General features: G+C 27.5%; 2 protein-coding genes across 5 annotated transcripts in view; one reads left to right on the forward strand and one right to left on the reverse strand.

Annotated features, from left to right (window-relative positions):
- LOC134834747 (calmodulin-A-like) overlaps positions 1 to 5,631 on the forward strand; it is a 30,834-nt gene extending 25,203 nt beyond the window's left edge. For all 4 annotated transcript variants that reach the window (XM_063849507.1, XM_063849508.1, XM_063849505.1 and 1 more), the window contains 5 exons: positions 1,760 to 2,029; positions 3,310 to 3,445; positions 3,596 to 3,731; positions 3,809 to 3,957; positions 4,954 to 5,631. In XM_063849507.1, the coding sequence (XP_063705577.1) occupies positions 1,760 to 2,029; positions 3,310 to 3,445; positions 3,596 to 3,731; positions 3,809 to 3,957; positions 4,954 to 4,985 (723 nt within the window). In that variant the 3' untranslated portion in view covers positions 4,986 to 5,631. The remainder of the gene's footprint in view (positions 1 to 1,759; positions 2,030 to 3,309; positions 3,446 to 3,595; positions 3,732 to 3,808; positions 3,958 to 4,953) is intronic.
- Positions 5,632 to 9,847: 4,216 nt separating this feature from the next.
- LOC134833549 (ribosomal protein S6 kinase 2 beta-like) lies at positions 9,848 to 15,046 on the reverse strand. The gene is made up of 4 exons (XM_063847902.1): positions 14,629 to 15,046; positions 13,152 to 14,214; positions 11,437 to 12,269; positions 9,848 to 10,695 (listed from the first exon to the last, which is right to left on the reverse strand). The coding sequence occupies exons 1-4, from the start codon at positions 14,722 to 14,724 to the stop codon at positions 10,210 to 10,212; spliced, it is 2,478 nt and encodes an 825-aa protein (XP_063703972.1). The 5' UTR covers positions 14,725 to 15,046; the 3' UTR covers positions 9,848 to 10,209.
- Between the last annotated feature and the right edge of the window lie 2,298 nt (positions 15,047 to 17,344).

Consider the following 17,344-nt stretch of genomic DNA (forward strand, 5'->3'; position numbering starts at 1 on the left):
ATTAAATTTATTCAATTTTTAAATTAATTTTAAAATTATTTTTTTTAATTAAATATAATTAATTTTAATTAATTTTTTAAATTTTAATTTTTTTTATTTTTTTTTAAATTTTATTAAATTAATTGATTAATTTAAAAAATTATTTTGATTCAATTTTATTTAATTTTTTCAAAATTATTTTAATTATTTTAAATTAATTTTAGATTAAAAAATCAAAAAAAGTCGAAAAATATTTTATATTTTGTCGATTTCCAAAAGTTTAAATATTTAAAACAGTTTGAAATTTGAAAATCGCCCTTTTGCTAATTCAAAAATTTAAAAAAAATGCAAAGGAAATGAAAAAAAATTATCTGACGTTCCTGCCTAAAATCATCAAGAAAAAATTCAAATTCAAGTACATGCAAAAGAGGTGATAAATGAGTTCTGGACTCTTGTATTTTTCTATGAATGATTTTTCGCTCTCTACGTCTATTTTTTTTTCCTGTGTACACAGCAAGATGATATTTCATTTTTAATTTTTTGTACACTTCGAAAAATTATTTAGTCATCTGTTTAATGTTTAAAAAAAAAGTTTTTTTTTGATATTTAATTTATTATTAAAGTGAATTTGAATTTTTGTTTCCGGTGAAACGCGGTTCGCAATTAATGTTGACCTATTTGGCGAAATCAAAGTGAAAAATGTCCAAATTAAATGCTAAAATCGAAAAACAATGAAAAAAATCTCGTGCCAAAAACGTATCTCGTCAAAAATTTAATCAAATAAAATGTTTCTCTTCAGTCCTTTTCCAAACAATGTCAAACAATTTATTTTATAAATATTTTATATTCATCTTCGGATGAATGAATGAGGAATGCACAACAACCAACATAACACTCAACTCTGTCTTAATCGATTTTTTCCTTATCTTCTTTTGCGAACACTGCAATTTCCTTGCCTGAAAAGTGGGTTAAGAGAACTCCTTGAAAAGTACAAAAAAAAAATTTTTTTTATATATTTTTTTAATATGAACAAGTTGCAATTGAGGCATTTAGTGTGGCTTAATATGTGAAAGGCGCAGCATAAAAAAAAATTGTAAGTTGCATAATAATCTCTCGCGTTCTTGTTGCTGTTGTAAACAAAACATTATATAAGTAAAAGTTGCACAGTGGGACGATTTACGAGATTTTTTGAACAAAAACTGGTTGAATTTTCGATCCGAAAGACCTTCATAAGACACATCCGAATGTCAAATTTTATCAAAATCGATCAGTTTGATATTCGGATGAGTGTCTTGAAGGTTTTCGGATCAAAAAATGCATTCAAAAAATTTCGTAAATCATCCCACTGTGCGTTGGAGAAGGAAAAACATGAAAAAGTACAAAAATTATTTCTGCACACTGCATGAAAGTAACAAAAATAAATGTCGAGAGTGCTCAAGCGTTACTATACCGCAAAATAAATGGGAAGACCCTTGTTTGTAATAAATTGCAGCAAAATAAACTCGACTCGAATGAGATATGGATTAACATCGGATGATATTTCCTGCTCTCAATCTTCTCAACAACGTGATACCTCTTAATCTCTTTTTCATTTCGTGTATAAATTTCTATCATTCTCATCTCATCTACCCTTTCTCCTACCTACTTTCACCTTTTTGCATGATATTTTGTGTCGTTCACTGCATCTTCACCTTTTTTACCTTGACTTGTCTTGTTTCCGAAAAATTTCCTTTTTTCACGCCTTTTTTGAGCGCTTTAACGTTAGTTGAACCCTTTTTAGGCCAGAAATAAGCCCGCAGATGGCAGTAGTGGTCACATAAGAACGCGCGATAAAACACCCAGCAATGGACAGAAGGGCAATCCGCCGGCAAAGGCAACGGCGCATAGCGCTAAACAAGGACCCGCATGCAAGTCATCGAGCGGCGGCAAGAGCGGCAGTATTGTGTCGACACCGAGCACACCAAAGCCAATGGCAACCGCCGGGATGAATGCCAAAAATAAAGGAAAGAAGAAAAAGGCTGTTTATGATCTTGTGGTTCGAATTGATTTGGTACGTATCTCTTTTTTTTTTTGCTTTTTTTGATGACGTACAAACGTTCAGGGACAGTTTTTGTTGCTCTATCCAAGGAGTTTATTATGTCGACATGAGTGCTTTTTTTTGTTTTTACATCAAATGAGCTTAGACAAATTAATTGTGTCTCTCAAAGAGTTATTTAAATTTCAAACTGCAATAAAATTGATTAGAATCCTTTTCAAAACCCATCTGGTCATCAATTTGTAACTTTCTCTTCGTAAAATTTGCAATAAATGCAAATATTTGCTCCTGTGGGATATGCAATCAAGTTTACATCTTTAATTTGCAATTTTCTATGGGATTTTCAATTGTATTTCCCTTTTATTTACCACAGAAACCTTCTCATAGCTGATAAGAACTACTTACAAAAAACCACAAAGTGATTTGTCAAATAAAATTTGAGTTATTGCATTTCAAACTTTGTATGAGCTTCAATGAAATTCAATACAAATTTTGTAACGCTTTAACTCAAATTTGGCTTCAAAAATCTCTTTGGGGTTTTTTGTAGTTTGTCAATATCAGCTATAAGAAGGTTTCTGTGCTAAGAAAAAATGAAATACAATAGAAAATCCAATAGAAAATTGAAAATTAAAGATGTAAACTCCATTGCATATCCCACAGGAGCAAATATTTGCATTTATTCCAAATTTTACGAAGAAAAACATACAAATTGATGACCAGATGGGTTTTCTAAAAGGATTCTAATCAAAAAATCAAAAAGTAATGTAAAATCTCGTAGAAAATTACAAATTTAACATGTAAAGTTTATTGCATATCCCAAAGGAGTAAAAATATTAAAGTTTAATTTATTGCATATTTTAGGGAGTTGACCTTGAAATTTTATTGTTTGAGTTAACGAATTAATTTAATGTCTCAAAACGTAAAAATCAAAGATAAAAACCAGACATCATGGCATCACGATTTCACCCAAGTCTCACCGGGAATGCACAATCGTAAAAATTGTGTGTTTCAATTACAAAACTATTTGCCCAACAGCCCATTCTATTTATTTTGTTGTTTTTCTCGACATTTTTTTTTGTGTGTTCGTTATCCGCACAAAGCGGAACGAAATTGAAAATAGGTGCACAAAAGTATCAGACTCGTGTCGACATAAACGGAAATTAAATTTTCATGCAGCAGGAAAAAAAAATTCCTTTTTCCACGATTTCTCATTGATAAATATTTAAAACGTTTTACTTTCTTCCTGACTTTTTTTTTGTTCGTGCACCTCAAATTGCGAAATAAAACAAACGCAGAAGGAATATGGCTTGAATGACGAACAAGTAGCTGAATTCAAGGAGGCATTTATGCTGTTCGACAAGGACGAAGATGGTACAATCAGCGTAACAGAACTCGGTGTAGTAATGAGAAGTCTTGGCCAGCGGCCAACTGGTAATATTTTTTTTTTGTTTTTGTTTATTCTTCCTTATGCTTTTATTTGTCCACATTGCTCCATTTACACAAAATATCTTCGCAAGTGAATAAAATTTCTCTTTTTCTTTATATTTCATTAATTTCACGACAACAAAAAAACACGAGCAGAAACGGAACTACGCGATATGGTGAACGAGTGGGACGAAAATGGCAATGGCACTATTGAATTTAATGAATTCCTGCAAATGATGTCGAAGAAGTTGACATTCTCCGATGGCGAGGATGAGTTGAAGGAGGCTTTTAGGTGAGTAATGGCACCCGAGTACAAAGTCCATTAATAAAAGTTAATGAGATTTCGTTTTGTTCCGCAAATGCATACAGAGTTTTCGATAAAAACAACGATGGATTGATATCGTCGTCGGAACTGAGACACGTAATGACAAACTTGGGCGAAAAGATGACGCAACAAGAGGCCGATGATATGTTGAAGGAAGCTGACATGGATGGCGATGGCATGGTTAACTATAACGGTAGGTGATGTTTATCGTTTTTTTAATAACTTCGAACAAACTTTTTTAATTATGAATTGATTTTTCATCAAATAATGCTGAAATTCAAGGGAAAAAATTACTCTTTAAATTATTTTCTCAGAGCCCTCTATTAGACAAAAATTATGTAAAACTGAGCCTCAGCGACCTCTATTAGTTCAAAATTATTTGAAATTGATCCTTAGCGCCCTCTGTGAGACAAAAATTTTTTGAAATTGATTCTTAGCGCCCTCTATGAGACAAAAATTATTTGAAATTGATCCTCAGCGCCCTCTGTGAGACAAAAGTTATTTGAAATTGATCCTCAACGCCATCTGTGAGACAAAAATTATTTTAAACTGATTCTTAGCGCCCTCTGTGAGACAAAAATTATTGGAAATTGATCCTTAGCGCCCTCTATGAGACAAAAATTATTTGAAATTTATCCTCAGCGCCCTCTGTGAGACAAAAACTATTAGAAATTGATCCTCAGCGCCCTCTGTGAGACAAAAATTATTTGAAATTGATCCTCAGCGCCCTCTAAGAGACAAAAATTATTTGAAATTGATCCTCAGCGCCCTCTATGAGACAAAAATTATTTGAAATTGATCCTCAGCGCCCTCTGTGAGACAAAAATTATTTGAAATTGATCCTCAGCGCCCTCTATGAGACAATAATTATTTGAAATTGATCCTCAGCGCCCTCTATGAGATAAAAATTATTTAAAAATAATCCTCAGCGCCCTCTAAGACACAAAAAATTTGAAATTGATCCTCAGTGCCCTCTCTGAGAAAAAAATTATTTCGACAGAAAAAAATTAATTAAAATTGACTCTCAGCGCCCTCTGAGGGCAAAAATATTTCAAAATACGTCTCTGTCACGCAAAAAAAAACGAATAAAAATAATTTTCTTATGTTCAAATACGCCCCCAAACTCATAAAAACATATTTTTAAAAAAAATTCTTTGATATTGACCTACATAAATTTTTATTTTTCCAGAATTTGTGATGATATTAACGTCTCGTAACTAGTGCAAACTTTGTCGACGGAGCAAAAGTGAATCAAAGAAAAAATCCGTTGACTCTCAGTCCAAAACTTCAAAAACTTCAGCTTGAAAAGTTCGACTGACTAACTAATTACTAACACGAAAAACCATCAAGCCGTCACTCCAAAATCTAAAAATAAAACAAGATATTCACAAAATGTATTAATGTTACTTACAAAATAACAAAGACAGACACAAAAGGACAAAAGAAAAACAAAGTATTCCTTTTCATGCAATTTTTGTTGCTGTGTATGAAAAAGTAACCAATTATGAGAAAAAGAAGCAAAAAATAGTAAAAAAGGAATAAAGAAAAGGAAAAGTCACCGTAAAACATCCATATAATATTATACTATTAATAATAAATAACACACGCAAAAACTATAACTTAACTAATACTACAAACTATATAATTATAACCGATTCCTAATCATTTTATTACTATTATTAATGTATAAGGACGGTACAATCAATGTTAGATTACACACAAGAATAGCTAAAAACCACGTTAAATACACATTACTACTAAAAAAAAACTACTAGAAACTATGTACTTACAACTTACTTACCCCCCGTAACTGGGTTTATATACAAAAACATGCATAAAAATATTACATGGTAAAAAAAATATGATAAACGACTAGAAATTAAATTATAAAACATAATAACGTTTAATCAGAATTGAGCTTTGCTAAAATTATATACATTTCACAATATCATTAAATTTTTATTATTAATAAATTAATAATTTTTGCCCTAATACAAGAAGAAAAAAAAAAATAATAATTTATTTTTATAAAAAATAAAAACTAAAATTCTAACAATTTAAACTTAAGAATGGCGTTGGAGACACAGGACACGATCTAAGAAAAGGAAAAACATATTTCTAAATTAAAAAAAGGAACTGACGTTTTTTATAAGACTATCCAATATTTTATAACTATATAAAAAAAATCACCATCATTTTTCTATACTACTATCTTTCTATCAAAATTTGCTTCTAACAGCAATCAATTTTTTAATTTATTAATTAATTAAATTATAAGCTTTCTAAAATACATCCTTATAGAATTCTTAGAAAAAAAAATAATTCAAATCCAAGCATAGTGAGTAAAAAAAAAGTTATAACGCTTATAAAAATTAGATTCGAGTGGAACTAGAACAATAACATTTTACATACACAACACATGTATTACACACATATATTTAATAATTAATTACAATCATTTAATCTTGGTTTGACCCACATAATGATGGTCTTGTCACGATATTGATCGAATACTATTGAGCATTTTTATCATGAAATGTCTTCCTTTATATAACATAATCCGTATGAATTTATACTTATTCTAACTAATATATTAATATTATTATATATGATATATGTTGTGTGTTTATTTAATTTTTCCTTTATTTTTTTTTTAATAAAAAATAAAAAAAATTAAGATTTTAATTAAAATAAAGTATTTACTAAAATAAAAATTTTATATATTTTATATTAATATTTTATATATTTATTAAAAATATAAATTTTAATTAAAATAAAATGTTTTAATTTTTTTAAAACTTAAAATTTTTATTAAAAGTATAAAAATATTTTTTTTTATAATAAAAAAAAATATGAAATTTTAGTGTGATTTTTTTTTTAATTTTGATTTAATTATTAGGTTATATAATTAAAAAATTAATAAATTAAAATAAAAAAATTAATTAAATAAAATATAGTTAATAATTAGGTTATTATTAAAATTTATTGTTAAATTATATAACATGAAAAATTATTTATTCAATTTTTTAAATTTTATTTTAATTTAAAAATAACTTAAATTTTGAATAAAATGTTAAAATAATTAAATAAATAAATATTTTTTTGTTATGTAATTTAACAATAAATTAAATATAATAATTATTAATTTAAAAATTTATTTATCTTAAAAAAAAAATTGGTAATTAAATATATTTAAAAAAAATAATTTTATTTAAATTTAAAAAAATAGAGGAAAAATAAAATAAACACACAGTCTACATTGATTCATGAGTTAATTTGTCCCAAAAAATTTCGTTTAACACTTCATTTTAATCTAAACACATAATCGATTCGAATAGATTATGATAAAATTATACGTAGTAAATAATGATAAAAATCATAAATTAACACGTTCTCTCAAGAAAAAAAAATAAATAAAATATATATTAAAGTATAATATAATATGTTAGATAATGTTAATGTTCTATCGTTTCACTGCTGCCATTTCTCTCTCGCTCCTTTTTCTCACACACTCACGTTCACACCATTAATCAATATAAATATATAAAATAAATATTAAAAACACGAACACTGAATCACATTGCTGCTGTCTGCTCCTCAATTACCCCATAAAAAAATTATAAAAATCGTATTAGATGAATAAATAATGTGTTGTTATTATCTGTCTATTAACGAAACATGAAAGAAGATTTTTTTTTGACAAATTAATTAATTTTTAATTAAATACTTGTTTGTACACGGCAACTGTCGCGTCGTGAAAGTAATTTAAACACCTGTGTAAATTACGCGCAATTTTTATTATTATAATTATAATAATTGGTTAATACTAATTTATTATTTATTACAAAATTTTCCGGATTACTAAATTGCATGAGAAATGGAAATAATGCAACATGCAATATATATACGTTTTTTCAATTAAATTAAATTATCCTGTATGAACGCAAGAAAAAAACACATCGCACCGAGTTAATAACATATTTCATAAAAAGTACATTACAATTTTATTATTATTATAGAATAACAAAATCTTTAAAAAAAAATATATTACAAAAATAATGATAATGAAACTACACAAGGTATTTGTTACAGTACACTTTTTTGTATGAGTATTAAAAAAAAATTAAAAAATATATATATTGACAAAAAAATAAATAAATAAATAAAAAGCGGACACCACAAAATAAAACAAAACAAAAAATAAAGGATAATTATATTATATATTATCACGATGTGTATTTTCATATATTTTTATACAAATACTAAAGGACAGCAAACATTAATTACAAACCAACAAAAAAAAATATTTACGAAGCAAATAACAAAACAAAATATTTATTATATTATATACAATACATGCAACCGAAATAGACAAGGGTCTTCTTCCAAAAAAGTTATTATTAGATTTCATTACATTTATTATAATTATAGTTATTTATATAAAAACAGCAACAACAACAACAAAGTTAATTACGTATAATTATTTACCTATTATTATTATATTACTACAAATGTTACACAGTTCCTGGAAATGTTCAAGTTTTTTATATTAAACAATCATTATTTTTATCCTGAAGTGATGAAAAAATAATTAACAAAGTATTAGAATTTTTGTATTATTTTAAATAACATACACAAAAAAAATCAATTTTTTATCATATCTTAGAAAAAAAGTTATTAGTTGTGTATACAAAATAAGCGAAGAGAAGAAAACCTCAAAACATGATATTTTTATTATTAATGTTAAATAACAAACATACAAAAAAATCTAAAGAAATGTTATACAAACATAAAATATAATTAAAAATAAATCGTTAAATGGAATTAAAAATAGATAAAAATTAAAAAAAAGATGTAATCTTGAATTATATAAAAAATATATAAATTATTATTATCATTATATTATATAGAAAATTAATTAATTATACATATTATATTAACAAATAAAAAAAAAATAAATAATAATAATAAAAAAAAACAAATAAAGTGGAAATAATATTCAAAAAACGCTCTAAAAAATAATGGTCTACCAGAAACTAGGCGATAATATTATATTGACACGGATTTGTTTAACAAATTTTAGTTTAAAAAAAAATAAAACAAAAAATATTTTAAATTAATATAATATACATAAAACACAAACACGCCTAATTTAATGACGACAAGTTCATGTCAATATAATAATTAAAAAAAAAAATAAATGGAGATGTTAAAAAAAAATAAAATAAACAATGCATGTAGAAGAATGATTGTTATAGTATAAAAAATATTCAAAATAATTAACAAAAATAAAATTTTGAATTTATCTTAATTTTTCCTATTAATTATTAATTAAATTATTAAATACAATAAAAATCTCAATTTTTATAACAAATAATAATTCAATAATTAATAGGCTAAAATTATGATGAATTCTGATTGGTTAAATTATAAAATTATACAAAAACAAAAAAAAAACAAATATTAATGCAAAAAATATATGGAATTAAAAAAAAGTAAATAAACGCCATTTTTGTAATGGAATGGAAGGTATTACCAAAAAAAAAATTTTTTTATTTTTTTTTAACCAGGCGTTTCCATAAGAGGGTAAGTAAAAGAAAACTATTTTTTTTAATGACACAAATAACTTTCTTTTTTTTTTATTTTTCATAATCTGTTGTTTGTATGTATTTAATTATTTATATTATAATGTTATTTTTAAATTTAATTAATTAAATTTGTTATAAAGACATTTATCATAATTTTTTCTTTGTTTGAATAAAAGTTTTAAAATATATATATATATTTATAAAATTTTTTTAAAGATAAAAATAATTAAATATAAAACTTTTTAAGATTTAATATTTTTTTCCGTTTATATAAATGTATTTTCCTTGGAATTGACTTAATAAATTTTGATTCTTTTTTTTAATATAACTTAAAAATTAAAATAATTCAGATTTAAAAGGATGCTCCTAATTATTATTATTATTTTAAAACTTAAATATTGATATGATTTAGAGATGGAAATGTTTTTTAGAATAAATATCAATTTTTTTTTTAGAAAAGAGAAGGAAAGGAAAGAGTTTGAAAAATTCGTTTGGTAAACATTTATAATGTGTATAATTTTTATATTTGGAATTTTTTTTTAATAATTTCAGATTTTTTTATAATAATATTTACAACATATATGACGCTTAAAGCAGAGACAGAGAGAAAATGTTTAACTTGTCAATTGACTAAAACTGATTTAATTAAAAAAAAATAATATAAAATTTTATGATGATTATTATTTTTTTTTAAATATATATGTTTTTTGTATTTTTTTTTAAATATTTATATATAGTGAAATTGAATATGTTTGTATGTATTATATTGAATGTTTTTTTTTTTTTGTAAAATGTTTAAAGACTCAAAAAAAGTGACTCGTTTATAAGCTGTCTGACTCGGAAGCGGATGAATTTTGTTATGAACTGTCGACCGTTGACCGATTCCTGTTGAATCTCCGTGTAGCTAGCTCTGAATTTTGCACGGGACCCAAATTGGCGGCCTGCGGCGATGAAATTGCACGATAAGTAGCCTTGACGGCATCCCGTATGACTGCCGAATTTTGCGGAAGGTTCATTGAATTGTGAGCCGCGGCGAATTGTTGTTGTTGTTGTTGTTGCGGCATCATTTGTTGCGCGACATCTTGACTTTGTTGTAATTGCATAAGTTGAAGTTGTTGCTGCAATTGATGGGGTTCTTGCGTGGGATGCATGCCATGATGATGATGATGATGATGTTGATGGTGGTGGTTATTCTGATGTTGACTGGCTGAGAAACCGGCTTGACTGAATTGCCAGAGCCAGGGGTTGCAGAGAATTTGATCGGCGGTCGGTCGACTACTCGGAACAATGTGAAGCATTTGCGTGATGAGGACTTTTGCCTCGCTTGATATGGTTTGCCAATTCTGAAAAAAATGGAAAAATTTAATTTAATTATAATTTTTAATTAACTTTTAATTTTTTTATACTTTTTAATTAAAATATTAAATTTTATAAATAATGTAAATTAAATCAATTGAAAAATTAATTACTAATTTAGTTAAAAACATTTTAATAAAAAATTTAGAAAAAATCAATTTTTAATTTAAATTTAAAATTATTTTTTTTACAAATTAATTAAATTATTTTTTTATATTTTATTTTAAAATTAATTCAAATCATGACAATTTGAAAATAAAAAATAATTATTTATTAATATAAATAATTTGAATAAATAATTTTGAAAATTAATTAATATTAAAACTAAAATTTTATTTTTAATTAATTTAAATAAATAATTTTAATTAAATTATCATATTTAATTAATTTTAATCATAATTTTTCCATTATTTAAATTAATTTTATTTTTTTTAATTTTTTAATTAAAATATGAAATTTTATAAATAATTTGAATTAAATCAATTTGAATAAATTAATTTTTAATTTATTTATTTTTGAATTTATTTAATTTTTAAAATTTTGATTAAAAATAAAAAAATCAATTTCACAATTAAATCCTTTTACAAAAATTATTTTAAATAGAAATTACTTATTTTCATATTTTAAAGTAAGAAAATCCCCAAAAAATTACTATTTAAAATTTTAAAAATTTTAATTTTGCCTAATTTCATCTGAATTGAACAAAAAGTTTGAAAAAAAAATATTACCCCATTTTCCAGATCGATTCTCCCAGATTCAATTCTCTCGAGTATCTGTTCCGGCTCGTCAGGTCCCGAAGCAAAGGGCGTTCTCCCATCTAGCATAATGTACAAAAGCACTCCCAACGACCAAATATCGCATGCCATGTCATATCCCCGTCTTCGCAGCACCTCGGGCGCCACAAAGTTCGCCGTGTAGCACGGTGTCATAAGTAATCCATTATCGGCTCTCCATTGCTTCGCGAAGCCCAAATCGCACAATTTCAACGAATCCGGCGTTTGTCTTATCGAAGCGTACAACATGTTTGACGGTTTCAAGTCGCGATGCACGACGCCATGCGAATGCAAAAACGCAACTGCCGACACAATTGTTCGCAACACTGCCGCTGCCTCCATTTCCGACATCCGTTGAATCAAGAGAATGCGATCGAGTAGTTCGCCGCCCCGCAACAGCTCCATCACGAGATAAATGTTTCGGATGTCCTCGTGCACACCGAAGAGCTTCACGATGTTCGGATGGTTGCCGTAACGCAGCAAAATTTCGATTTCTTCGCGGCAATCGTGCCCAGCCTTTTCGATTATTTTTACAGCAAACTGCTTTTTGGTGGTTTTTTGTTCGCACAAGTGACAAACGGAGAACGTGCCGGCACCCAGTTCCTCCATGAGATTGTACTCGTCGCCAAATGCGGTGGCTTGAACACCCGGAATTTCCGAGCTGATGGGCGCAAAGGGAGAACGCGATAAACTACTTGAACTATTTCGATTCTGGTCTTCCAGTAGGCCGGGTGCGATGAAACTAAAGCCGCGGAAAATCTCGTGAGCACTCGCACTTATGGGACCTCCTAAAAAGAATTAAAAGAAAAATTTAAAAATTATTTAAACAACAAAAAAAAAAATCAATTTTTTATAAAGATTTTTTTTAAAAAGTTAATTTTTTAATTAAAAAAATTAAAAATAAAAAAAAATAATTAAATAAAAGAAATTTTACTAAAAAAGAGTAAAATTATAATAGATATTGCAATAACTAAAATAATTGAAATAAAATTTTATTTTAAAAAAAATCTAAATTTTAATTAAATTTTTTTATGGCTTAATTTTTTTAAATAAGAAAACAAAAAAAAATAAATTTTAGATTAAAAATTATAATTTATGTAAATTAAAATTATACAAAACAAATTAATTTTAAAAATTATTATCAAAGTCAAAATTTATATTTTTCAAAATAAAATTTGAAAAAAAATATTTAATTTAATGAAAGTAGTAGGGAATGAAGTATAAATTTAAATTTAAAAAAATACAGTCAAAAATTTAATTTTAAAATATTTATTAACATTTTATTTATTAAAAAATATCAATTTAAATTTTATAAAAAAAATAAGAATTTAAAAAAAGTTATCTCAATTTTTATAAAATAAAAATTATTAAAAAAAAATTTAATAAAATAATTAAATTAAATTTTATTAAAAAAATAAGAATAAGAATTTGAAAAAAAAAATAATTCAACTTTTTATAACATAAAAATTTTAATTTTAAAAAGTTTTAAAAAAGTTTTTAAAAAATAGGTACAAGAAATTATTTTAATAAAAAAAAATTAAATCTTTATTAAAATGAACCCATAATTAAATTAAATTTTTTTTTTTAAATAAAATTTTAATTCAATTTCAAATCAATAAATTTTAATTTAAATAAATTTAAAAAAAATAAAATCTTGTTAAATTTCTCACCTGGACTGTCTCTGAAGAAGGAACTCGGTGACTTATCCGTATACTCTGTGTCGAAATAAAATGCGTCGTCTGCCCGCGATACGGCTGGAATGAATGGGGGCCTCACCTCTTTCTTCTCGAGCGCGGGCCAATCAATTGTCGCAAAAAACTCATGCCTCTTGATATCCTCGATGCCATTTTCCGACGATCCGAGTCTATTTTGCGGATTTCTCTTAAACAGCGCCCGCAACAAACTCTGCGCCTCCGGACTCAAATTCTCCGGCATTCCCAGTTTCGACTTTAGAATTTGATTCATCGTGTCTTGCCGATTCTGTCCGTGAAACGGAAGATTTCCCGTAAGCATCTCGAACATCAGTACGCCATAACTCCACCAATCGGCAGCAAAAGTGTGTCCTTTGCGATTGACAACTTCCGGTGCCATGTACTCGACGGTGCCGCAAAAGCTATAAGTTTTCGCGCCATCCAAGGGCTGCTTGGAAAGTCCGAAATCTGTGAGTGCAATGTGTCCATCTTGATCGAGGAGGATATTTTCGGGCTTTAAATCGCGATAAATGACACCCAAACTGTGCAAATGATTCAGTGCCAACGCTAATTCAGCCAGATAAAATTTGACATCCTCTTCGGTGAACATAATTTCCTTGCTTAAACGTGTGAAGAGATCGCCGCCACGCAGGAAATCGAGTATCAAGTACAATTTTCCGGGCGTTTGAAAGGCGTAATGCAGTTTAACGATGAAATTGTGACCGACATCTGCCAAAATATTTCGTTCGTTGGTACTGCGAACGCGATCTTTCACCTTTAATGTCGCCTTTTTCAGCACTTTCATGGCATAAAGGGTGCCCGCGTCTTTCCCAACGACTTTTCGCACGAGAAAAACTTTCCCGAAAGATCCTTCGCCCAGCACCTTCAGCAACTCAAACTGCGACGGATCCGCTTTTTCGTGTCCTTCGCGGACCAATTCCCTCACTTCAATCTCATGTTCGCGCCCGCCGCCATATGCTTCCTCCATTTCCATTGGCTCCGTGACATCCATCGTTTCGTCGAAATCCATGCCAGAAGCGGACTAAAAAAAAATTTTTTTTTGAAAAATTCCATTAAAAAAATTTATTTTAGAGAAAAAGTTGGAAAAATCCCATTATTGAAGCGAGTCGAAGGTAAAAATTAAAAATTTCCATCCCCATTTCGACATAAAAAGGACATATGGTACGTAAGACGACAGCAATGCGAGAAAAAAACATCAGCAGCACTACAACAACAAAACAACTTGTTGCAAAAATCAATATTAATGTATGTCGCATGTACCGTACACGCGATACGCAACAGCAGCAACACAGTGTCTCGCCACATACACACAAGAGGGTCGGAAAACTAGGTGAAAATTTTGCCAATACGTCGGGATTATGCCAACTTTTAATCCAATTAAGCGACTTTTCTCGCCTTTCAAACACGAAACAAGGACAAAAAAATCATTTCTTACCGCTTCCAGGCCATTCATGGAGACTCCCGTGGCATTGGCGCTCCGAAAGGGATGCGAATTATCAAAATTTGGATTCGCTAAAGGCATTTTTAGCATTTGTGGTTGTTACGGCAATTCCTGTTTTTGTGACGTTCACCATGCAACACTTCCTCAAACAACACTGACGACGACAACAACGACGACAACTGGATAGTAATTCACTTAATTGAAATTTGCACCATCGGAAGCGAAATTAATCATTTCTTTTATTTTATGTAATAGTCCGCTAATTAGTCGGCATTGAAATTCGCTTTTGTAGGCCTGTTTGTGCGGAGGCTCGTTGCGTTGCTTCACGATGCAAATGTTAACTTTATGACGAAAAATTACAGGGAAAATTCACAAAAATCACTGGACACGAATTTTTTGATGTTTTTTTTTATGTAGAGTGTCTTTGGGCTTTGATGTTGACGTCTTGCACGGATCGGAGGCATGCAAGATTTTGAGACGAATGAAAGTGATGAAGTGCAATTTTTTGCATTTCCGGATTATTCATTGCAGTTCTTGTATCACAGGAAAAAGCCTTTGATTTTTTTAATACAAATTTTTTAAAAATTTTTTTAAATTTTTGTGAATTTTTTAGGAGGAATATCGATTATTAAAATTTTGTATTTAAATAACTCAATTTTTCATTTTTTTTTAAGTTTTTATAAAAAATTTTCAATTTTGTAAAAAATTGATGTAAAAAATTTGCAAAATCTTAAAAAAAAAAAATCGATTTAGGCAAAAGTTCGGAAACCTGGGAACCTCATTTCCAGAAAATTTACAAAAATCATAAAGAAATTTCATAGTGTTCGGCACATGCTGCATGTAAAAAAACCATGCATGCATGCAGCATATATGTCGACATGCATGCTGCATGCATGCAACATACTCACAAATTTCAATAGTCCAAATTTCAGTTTTTTAAAGAAAAAATTATTTTTTTTTCACACTAAATTGAAAATGAATTAATAATTAAATAAAGAATTGAAAAAAATAATTTTCAAAATTGATGAAAAAAGATTAATAATTTTAAAAATATCATATCGTGATGTCGAATACCGATTTTCAAATTAAGACATATTTAAATTCTAAGTAATTTTTTACCATTATGTAGCTTAACCAATCTGAAAAATATCTATTTTCGTTAAACTATAGTTCCATTTTTTTTTTCATTGAAACTTTTCCATTATTGATAGAAAAATATAGTCAAGCTCTTTTTAAAATCTCAAAACTTTTGTTCAAAAATAAGAAAAATCTTAAAAAATTCAATTTGTCGTAATGTTTTTAAAAGCTATTTAACCCAAAACATTTGACTTTTATTGTATCCATTTGACTTTTATTTATTTTATTTTATTGGATTGTATCGGTCTTTAATAGCTACTAAAAAAGTAAAAATATTTTATTTTTTTTTCTTTAAAAAAAAATTTTTTTCATCAAAATAATTTTATTTTCATATTTTACATGTCGACATGTAAATTTTAGGCTACATGCATGTCGACATATATGCTGCATGCATGCATGCCGACATGTATATAGGGAGAACACTAAAATTTCAAAATTTTTAAGAGGAAAAAAAGGGAAAATTCACAATTTGAAAATTTAATTTAAAAAAAAAATAATTTAAAGTTGTTGTCGATTATTTTTTTAACCTCCCTCATAATGGCTTAATTTATAAATTAGCTTAAAAGATCAATTTAAAAAAAAAAAAATAAATAAAAAATTATCAAAAAGTGACAATATTCACTCAAATTTTCTTAATTTTTCACCGCAAAGTCGATTAAATATTTTGATATGCCTTGAGTTGTTTATTTATCGTATGATATGGCTTTTTTTTGTCTTAATTTATGGATTTCCAAATTTTATATTTGTGAGTCTAAAGTTTTTAATCAATGTATAGCTGATTGATTTAGTTCAATTAGGCTTGAAAGTCTTCCTGAAAAATTATGATTTGGGCATTTTTCGACTAAATGTTGCATAGATTCTATTTCACCGCAATCACATAGCGGCGAAGATGTAATTTGCCATTTGTTGAGGAGAAAATCACAACGGCCACAATTTGTTCTGAATCTGTTTAATTTCGTCCATATATTCCGTGGTTGATGGAGTCTTTTCAATGCGGCAGTACAATCCATCACAATTGACAAATTTTGTACATTTGATTTTTTTATGTCAAAATCTTGGAGTTCTTCAAATTGAATCTAAGGAAGTTTTCTTGATATAAATCTTACCGGAGGTAAGTCTCCCACAATTTCATACAATTATTATTATCGTATGATTAATTATTAAATTTTTTCAAATGGAATTTAAAATTTTATTTATTGGGTTTTCCAACCATATTAAGGCGTCTTCAAAAAGGTTGTGAAGGTCTCATTATCCCGTTAAAGCGTGTTAATAAGCAATCAAAAATTAAATGTTCCATTGTTTGAATTGATCCGCACTCGCATCTTGCATTGTCTGTTATTCTCCATTTATTTAAAAGATTTTGACATCTTCCATGGTTACTTCTGACACGGTTCAATTTCACCCATGATTCACGATTTAAGTTAAATCCTGCAAGTTTTTTTTATTTGGATCACTTATTAAGTTTTTATTTATGACATCGCAATTTTTCAATAATGAGTAGCGAGAAAATATCAGAAAAGCCGAATGAGTTTTGGTGCTTTTAGGCAATTTTAGTTTCGTTGGGTATACTTAA

Source organism: Culicoides brevitarsis, chromosome 3 (genome assembly GCF_036172545.1).
Source record: "Culicoides brevitarsis isolate CSIRO-B50_1 chromosome 3, AGI_CSIRO_Cbre_v1, whole genome shotgun sequence".
In the NCBI taxonomy this organism is placed as follows: domain Eukaryota; kingdom Metazoa; phylum Arthropoda; class Insecta; order Diptera; family Ceratopogonidae; genus Culicoides; species Culicoides brevitarsis.